This window comes from Oratosquilla oratoria, chromosome 3 (assembly GCF_046742065.1).
Source record: "Oratosquilla oratoria isolate Oo_2021 chromosome 3, ASM4674206v1, whole genome shotgun sequence".
Taxonomy (NCBI): domain Eukaryota; kingdom Metazoa; phylum Arthropoda; class Malacostraca; order Stomatopoda; family Squillidae; genus Oratosquilla; species Oratosquilla oratoria.
Window position 1 is genome coordinate 45,056,880 of NC_134779.1, and position 8,811 is coordinate 45,065,690.

An 8,811-nucleotide genomic window follows, 5' to 3' on the forward strand; every position below is an offset into this window, starting at 1 on the left:
TTTCTCTTCTTTCTTCCTTTGATGATAGGTCCAGTGCTTTCAGTCTCCTTTAATCGATTAAGTCGATATGAACAAAGTAAAATTGCTTATTAAAAATGTGACATGTGATTAAGCTGTTTTGCTATATAATGAAATATTTAATTAGAATTTTTTTCTTCTTATTTTCGTATGGTCGATTATTCCAGTTGTCGCCAGGTGATTTTATTCAGCTGAGGGAAACCACCAGAGGGTTATTATTTGAAGTTAATTATTTCAGTTTATATAATTTTTAATTTTCTCTTTTTGCTCAAATAGTTTTATTCGCGCGGTGACGGGTTTTGGACAGGGAGCGGTTTTAGTCGATCTTATATGGTCAAATCTTGATGAAAAATTGCTTTTCATAGAAAATTCAAACTCCATCATTTCAGTGTATATAAAACTTTTATATGTCCAAGCTTATAAAAGTTCCTTTTAGTATCAATTCCAATGGTCCAGTGTGAACAAAGTTGCGTAACAACGATGATGTCAATGAAGATGTTGAATCATCACGCAATTCAATGTAATCCAAAGATAATTTTCATTACAATTTCGATAGTTAAAAAACTCAAATTTTGAGTGCAGAAAGCTGTTCAGTGACGATGTCCAAGAGGATGTCGAATCGAACATCACGAAGTCTTTGGACAAGATCATCAACTGAAATTCGATCCTTGGGATTATAAATCATTGCCCTTTCGATAAGAAGAGAAATTTCCTTATTTCGATCTTCGTGGGCGATAAGAGAGGCCAACAGATATCCGATCGAGTAAACATCACTTGCAGACGAAGTTCCTCGTCCCTTGAAAAGCTCGGGAGCAATGTGAGGAAAAGTGATGTGACCGGTTTTGTCCTTTCTGTAAATGGCCTTGCCGATGCGAACGGCACTTCCGAAGTCGATCAGAGTTGCGTCCCAAAGATCGCAGTTCCTCGTCACGACGATGTTATCTAGTTTTATGTCGTTATGCGTCCAGCCACGAAGATTAATCAGGCGAACGCTCTCTGCGACTTGAAGACCGATGTCGACAGCCTGATACTTTGAGAGCTTTCCTCGAAGAATCAATTTATACAGAGAGCGTCCCCCGCAGCTGGTGATAAGAGTCACTGGGTTTTTGCCTACGCCAAAGAGTGTTGGTACACGAGGAACTCCTGACAACGTTGCCAGAGCCTCGGCCTCTTTAAGCATGGCGGGCAAAAACCTTTTCTTCTTGTAGATCTTCGCGACCGCTCTCCTGTCCCCCGATTGAAGAAGGAGGACCTTGGAAAAGGTTCCTTCACCGTGACGTCTGCCTTTCTTGAGAAGTCTCTGGAGGACTTCTGTTTCAATCCATGTCAGCTCACGTGGTTTCTCCATTTTTGTGTCCAAAGAAAAAGTATTCCCAATTCTTAATCCAATTCCTGCCCAAGACCTTTTTCGTCATGATTCGTGAAGACGAGCTTAGATTAGGTCAAAAATGCGAGCACGAATATTAAGGCGAGTTCGTGTATACAGTACACGATACGACATTGAAAACGATCATGTAATGCAAATATTATTCATTTATCACACACACACACACACACACACACACACACACACACACACACACACACACACACACACACACACACACACACACACACACACACATATATATATATATATATATGTATATATACATATATATACTGTATATATATATATAAATGTACATGTACATATATATGTGTATATATATATATATATATATATACACACATATATATATATACATATATACATATATACATATATATATATATATATATATATATGTGGCAAGATGGTGACAATGATATGATATACGAATATATATATACATATATATATATATATATATATATATATATATATATATATTCGTATATCATATCATTGTCACCATCTTGCCACGGAAGATACTACATGGCCTTCTTACAAGTCATGGTTAGTAACCCTCTTCACGGGCGGTGTCCCTCGACCTTATGTTGTGTCATGACGCAGTGTAGGAAATCGCCTCCTCCCTGACACCTGGAGGAGAGAGGACTCAGGAGTGAAGTGAATGGCTTTGGCGCAGATGGAGATATGGAGGAAAGGAGGGAAGAATGACAATGGGCTGGCTTTTCGGAATTATCTATCTGTGTCTGTATCTTTGTCCCTCTCCCTCTCCCTCTCCCTCTCCCTCTCCCTCTCCCTCGCCCTCTCCCTCTCCCTCTCCCTCTCCCTTTCCTTTTCCTTCTCCCTCTCCCTCTCCCTCTCCCTCTCATTCTCCCTCTCCTTTTCCTTCTCTCTCTCCCTTTTCCTCTCCCTCTCCCTCTCCCTTTCCCTCTCCCTTTTCATCTCTTTCTTCGTCTCCATCCCCTATTCCTTCTCCTTCTCCTATTTGCTGAATAGAATCAAAAGAAATAGAACGTATCATCGAAGCGAAGTGTGGAGTTTTAGTTTACATGGGGAAGGCGCCATAAGATTTGTCTTTCTTCGAGGTAATTGCATTTTGTTGTTTGTAACCGGTGTTTTTACCTCGCCGAAGATATGGATCCATTTATGTAGTAAAGGAAGGATTCAAGAAGACTAGGAGATTCGAAGGCGAGTATAAGTTCAAAATTATAAGTATTTTTCCTTGAACCTTGAATGGAGATTGAGGCTCCAATCATCATTATAAAAAAAAAGTAACTCTGGCCCGTAGAGGTGTTACTAAAACCTTAAAGTATCAATTGCATCAAGTTTATAAAATAAGAACCCAGGACGGGGCCTATATCCTCTTTACCTAGTGACATACATCACATATTCTATTAAGGTTGACCATATGCATCTTTATCTAAATCAGCTGTTCACTCATTGCTACGGTAAAAATATCAATTGAATTTATTCTGTCGCGGCGGCAAGTTATTTTATTCGCCATAGATATGAGGGCAAAACAAACCCGATTAACTACTTAATTGCCAGCTTGACGTACTTCACAAATTTTATTTTGGTTGACGCTAAACGATTTTATCAACCTGTTGGAATGTTTTTATAATCAATAGGTTGATATGGAGTGTAGAGGACAAAAATAAATGAATAAATAAATAAATAAATGAATAAATAAATAAATAAATAAATAAATAGATAGATAGATAAATAAATAGATAAATAGATAAATAGATAAGTAGATAAATAGATAAATAGATAAATAAATAAATAAATAAATAAATAAATAAATAAATAAATAAATAAATAAATAAATAAATAAATAAATAAATAAATACATAAATAAATAAATAATAATGCGATTTTGATTTTCAAACGAACCAGAGACAAAGAAAGGGAAATGTAAAGAGAAAAGGAAGGAATGGAAAGGGGAGGAGAAAGGGCAAAGAAAGAAAGGTGAAGGACGAAGCAAAAGGGAAGAGAGAAGGAGAAACAGAAGTGGCTAAATATTTTCTCTTCAATAGCTAGCGCTTCTATCCTTAGGTACAACATGGCACCGATGTGGGTAGCAGGATAGAGGGATAGAGGGTAAAAACAACCATCATTCTTTTCTGAGTGGAGATTAATTTTCAGTCATGAATGATTACTGCGTGACTACGATACATAGGGTGTCACTAAGGCAGTCAATATCGCAAACGGATGGATAGAAATTGAAAATGGAGGAAGAAAGAAGAGGGAAGAGAAGAGGGAAATGGAAGAGGAAGGGAGGAAAATGGAGGAAAAGAGAAACGGGGTAGAGGGAGGGAATAGAAGGAGAGAATTGAAGGAGAAAATGGGAAGGGAACGACAAAGGAAAGTTGATTATAGAAGAGAAAGAAGAAAAAAGAGGGAAGAGAGTTGAGAAGAAGGCAAGAGGAAAGGGAAAGTGGATCGATCAAAAGGGAGTGGAATTTGGGTGAAGGAGAGTTGAAATAGAGGTGGAAGGGAAAGAGGAACTAAGGGAAAGGGAAATGAGAGGGGAAAGGAATTAGGGAAAGAGAGGGGAACTTTAGTAAAGAGGAATTGAAAATGAAGGTGGAGGAGGAGGTGGAAACCGAGAGGAAGGTAAAGGTAGATAGAAATAGAAAAGACAATTGAAATGGAAGGGGCGGGGAGTGAAAAGAAATAAGAAAATGGAAACAAGGAGGAAAAGAAACGTAAAAAAAGATAAGAAAAGGGGAAGGATAGGTGGAAGAGGGGAGAGAGGGAAGGTAAAGGAAAACGATAATAGGGGAAGGGAACTTGGGGAAGAGGGGGGGGAAACCAGGGGCTGAGGGGAAAGTCTTGACGTGTGGGAAGGGGAACAGGATGTGAGTCAGCAAACTGCTGAGCCCAACTGATTGCAATTAGACAGGTGTCTCGCCAAGAGAAAGGGGATGCAGGTGCCATGACACGGGGTGATGTGCCATGTCACGCAGCAAGGAAACGTTTTGCGCCATGGCACGCAGGTATGTGTCATGGTAAAGTATGACGTATCATGGCACGCAGAGATGAAACGATTCACGTTATGGCACGCAGCAGGGATATACATTGTGCCAAGGCACGCAAAAAAAATCGTGCCATGGCACGTAGGTACGTGTCATAGCAAGGTATGACGTATCATGGCACTCAGGGATGAAACGATTTACATTATGGCACGCAGCAGGAATATACATTGTGCCATGGCACGCATTAGTAATTTTTTATGCATGTTCATGATATGGTGTCATTTGCCATGGCTCAAAACAATAGCACTGTGCCATGGCACTATGTCATGGCACGACAATAACGGAATTAAACAAGTGTACCACACAACATGGGGTATATGGTAACAAAACACATGTATCACATAGTGCGACTCTGTGATACAGGTTGAGCCGAAGGACAATACCGTAGCAGATAACGTAGACTGCATAAGTTACACTATACAGTATAAACATTCACCCATAAATACATATGTTTATGTATACATGCATACGTAGATACCTATCTACCTACGTACTTACATACGTGAGTGCTCGAGCGCACGCACACACAAAGCTATTATATATATATATATATATATATATATATATATATATATATATATATATATATATATATATGTATGTATGTATATATATATATATATATATATATATATATATATATATATATATGTATGTATGTGTATATATATATGTATGTATGTGTATATATATATATGTATGTATATATATATGTACATATATGTGTATATATATGTATATATATATATATATATATACATATACATATGTGTGTGTGTGTGTGTGTGTGTGTGTGTGTGTGTGTGTGTGTGTGTGTGTGTGTGTGTGTGTGTGTGTGTGTGTGTGTGTATGTGTGGTGTGTGTGTATGTGTGGTGTGTGCGTATGTGCGTAAGTGCTACGAGAATGTGAACTAGACAAATGCACACACAAAGGAAAAGACAGTGATTGACAGATAAAGAGGGAAAGTGGAAGGAGGAGGAGGAAGGGGAGGAGGGGGAAGGGGAGGAGAAGGAGGAGAAGGAGGAGATGATGATTGAGGAAAATATGCTTGGCATATGGGGAAGAGATAAAAAGCCAAGTAGAAAAATGAAGAAGAATAAGAGAGAAACCAGTGAAATATAAAGGTAAGAGACAATTGATTTGATGACTAACAATTACTAAGATAAAGAGTAGGATGGAGAAAGAGACTGACGAAAGGAGAGAATGGGAAGAAGAAAGGCATAAAAAAAAGGTGGAAAGAAAAAGGAGAGAGGAGAATAAAAGTGAAAGAAAGAAGGGTGAGGAAAAGAGCAAGGGAGAAAAAAAGAGAGTGAAAGAAATATAGATAGAAAAAAAGAGAGAGGGGAAGATGTTTCTGTTTGTGTGTGTGTGGGAAGTGAGATATAGATTGATACATAGATAGATAGAGAAAGAGCTAGAAAGAGAAAGAAAAAGAGAGAGAAGGAGAGAGAAAGAGAGATGAAGAAAAAGAAAAAGAAAGAGAAAAAGAGAAAGACAGAAAAATCGAGAAAAAGAGAGAAAGGGCGATAAAAAAGAGAGAAAGGGCGATAAAAAAGAGAGATAAAGAGAAGAAAGAGAGAGAGAGAGAGAGAGAGAGAGAGAGAGAGAGAGAGAGAGAGAGAGAGAGAGAGGGAGAGAGAGAGAGAGAGAGAGAGAGAGAGAGAGAGAGAGAGAGAGAGAGAGAGAGAGAGAGAGAGAGAGAGAGAGAGAGAGGGATGTACCAAAAAGTGGATGACTGAAGTAAAGAGTAAGGAGACTCGTTAAAAAAACAAACAAAAAAAAAAACATAAGAGGACCAGAGATGACCAAGAGAGCAGGAGTCAATTGCACAGCAGATGGATGGATGCTTTTAATGTGTCTCCGGACGATTTTATTCAGTTTCAGTCACCCTCCCTCCCTCCCTCCCTCCCACCTTCCTACCTCCTTCGATTATATTCCCTTGGGTCAGGTGGCAAGATTTATGAAGTTTGTTCTGGTTAGCGTGAATGAAGGAAGAGAGAAGGAAGACCGGAGGAATAAAAGAGGATAGGAGGAAGAGTGGGGAAGATAGAGAAAAAGAAAGAGGGAGAGGAATGGAAGGAGAGCTAAGGAAAAGAAGTATGGAAGGAGAAAGGAGAGGGAGAGGGATGGAAGGGAGGAGGAGGGGAGGTAAAGGGAGATAAAAAGAGGGAGGGTGAGGTGAGGAGTGAGAGATAGGAAAGAAGATGGAGGGAGGAGGAGGGAAAAAGAGGTAGAGAAGGAAAGAGGGAAGGCTAAGTTGAAGAGTAGGGAAAAAAGAGGGAGGAAAGAGATAGTGAAGGAAAGGAAAGGGAACTGAATAATGAGAGAGAATAAAGGAAGGGAAGGAGGTGAAAGGTAAAAAAGGAAGAGAAAGGAAGACTGGGGAGGGAAGGAGAGGGAGTGAAGGAGGGAAGAAAAGGAAAGGAGGAGGAGGAGGAGGAGGAGGAGGAGGAGGAGGAGGAGGAGGAGGGGAGAGAAGGTGTGGAAGGAGGTAGGGGGGGGAGGGGAAGGAATGTCAGAGGAAATATACTCTTGGTTATGATATATACCAGGACAGTATATCTTCGCCAAAGTATTGCGGCGGCTATGACAAATGGTAGTCGGTTAACGAACTTAGTGGTTTAAGAAAGAGACGTTTGCAAGACCATGGAGCTGTCTTGAGGAAGTGGATTAACTCTTTAACCCCTTCGCGACGGAAGGGGGCGTCTCGGAGATGAATTGAATAGTTTGACGGAAAAGTGCCACCCAGCGTGAAGATACACTTGTAAAAAAAAAAAAAAAAAAAAAAAAACAATAATAATAATAATAATAATAATAATAATGAAATAAATAAAAGTAAAAAAAAAAATATATATATATAAGTAAATGAATAAATAAATAGATAAATAAATAGATAAATAAATAGATAAATAAATAAAAGGAGTGAAGGTCACACGCGACGGTCGTGACCCCAGAGGCTGCCAGATGTACGATAGGGGACACATATGGTGGAAGACGGGATCATCCATTGTCTCGACGGAGCTTGCCAAGTCAAGGTCAACTGTCGGACCCCGAGTGCCATCAACCTCAACTGGCGGACGGGAGTCCAACATCAACCTCTCCACCTGGCACTGGAGTAGTTGTGGCTGTTGCGTACCCGTCCATCTACTTGTCTACCTTTCTGTCTTCCTTACTGTCTCCCTCCCTGTCTACCTTTCAATTTACCTACATGTCTTAACTGCCTGCTTTCCTGTCTACCGTTTATTTTCTTACCTGTCTTCATACTTGTCTACCGATCTCTAGTTTTATACTTATCTGTCCACGTATCTTTTTGCCTATCTATCTACATATCTACCTTTCCTTATATCTACCTGTCTATCTTACATACCTGTCTATCTGTCTACATATCTGCCTACCTGTTTGCTTACCTGTCTCCCATTCTCTACCTACGTACTTACTTGTCTACCTATCTACTTGACTGTCTACCTACCCCTATCTACCTCTTTCTACTTCTCTGTCTACCTGCCCACACGTGTATCCTCCACTCTACCTACCTCTCTACCTATTTGTCTACCTATCCTCCCACCAAACTGTACATAGCTCTTATGTCCCTCGTGTCTGGGTTCCATGTACTTGCCATTTCACTGAGACGTAGTGGCGTAGTGGGTAGGACGCCTAACCGGTGCCGCGTCCTAATGTTAATCGAATTTATTCATGTAAACGAGTCAGGGGAGGAAACTGCTTACTGGGTTAGCTTTAGGTAGGTTAGAACAGCGTAATCTAGTCTAGGCTGTGGTAGGTTAAACAATGTTCGGTTAAGGTACGATATACCAGGCTGGGTTAGGTTAACAAGGTTGTTTTAGTTTAGGCTAGGTTAGGTTAGGTCAGGTCAGGTTAGGTCAGTCCAGGACAGTTTAGGTTATGCCAGTTCAGGTTATGTTAGTTAAGTTCCGTTTAAGTCAGGTCAGGTTAGGTTAGATTAGGTTAGGTTAAGTTAAGTTACGTTAGGTTAGGTTAGGTTAGGTTAGGTTAGGTTAGGTTAGGATAGGTTAAGGTAGGTTATGTTAGGTTAGGCTAGATTAGATTAAATTAGGTTAGGTTAGGATAGGTTAAGGTAGGTTAGGTTAGGTTAGGTTAGGCTAGATTAGATTAAATTAGGTTATGTTAGGTTAGGTTAGGTTAGGCTAGATTAGGTTAGGTTAGAAATGAAGAAAATAAATGTCAAGCAAAGCATAATTGAAATGCAGGGGAGAATCCAGTCAAGGAAGGTGGTAGCTATTCTTCACACAAACGCTTGTGGGAAGGAAATTGTCTTCATGGGATGGGGAGAGGTGAGGATATATCATATCATCTGGACAAAGTAATAAATTATCGCTGTGGTGGAT

The 8,811-nt window shown here is 39.7% G+C and overlaps 1 protein-coding gene across 1 annotated transcript; it reads right to left on the reverse strand.

The window, feature by feature from the left end:
- Nucleotides 1–583: 583 nt before the first annotated feature.
- Nucleotides 584–1,366, reverse strand: LOC143018019 (uncharacterized). The gene has a single exon (XM_076173058.1). The coding sequence runs from the start codon at nucleotides 1,364–1,366 to the stop codon at nucleotides 584–586; it is 783 nt and encodes a 260-aa protein (XP_076029173.1).
- Nucleotides 1,367–8,811: the final 7,445 nt, after the last annotated feature.

Coding starts and splice junctions, on each gene's coding strand:
- LOC143018019 (XM_076173058.1), bottom strand. CDS start 1,366: ATGGAGAAACCACGTGAGCTGACATGGATTGAAACAGAAGTCCTCCAG.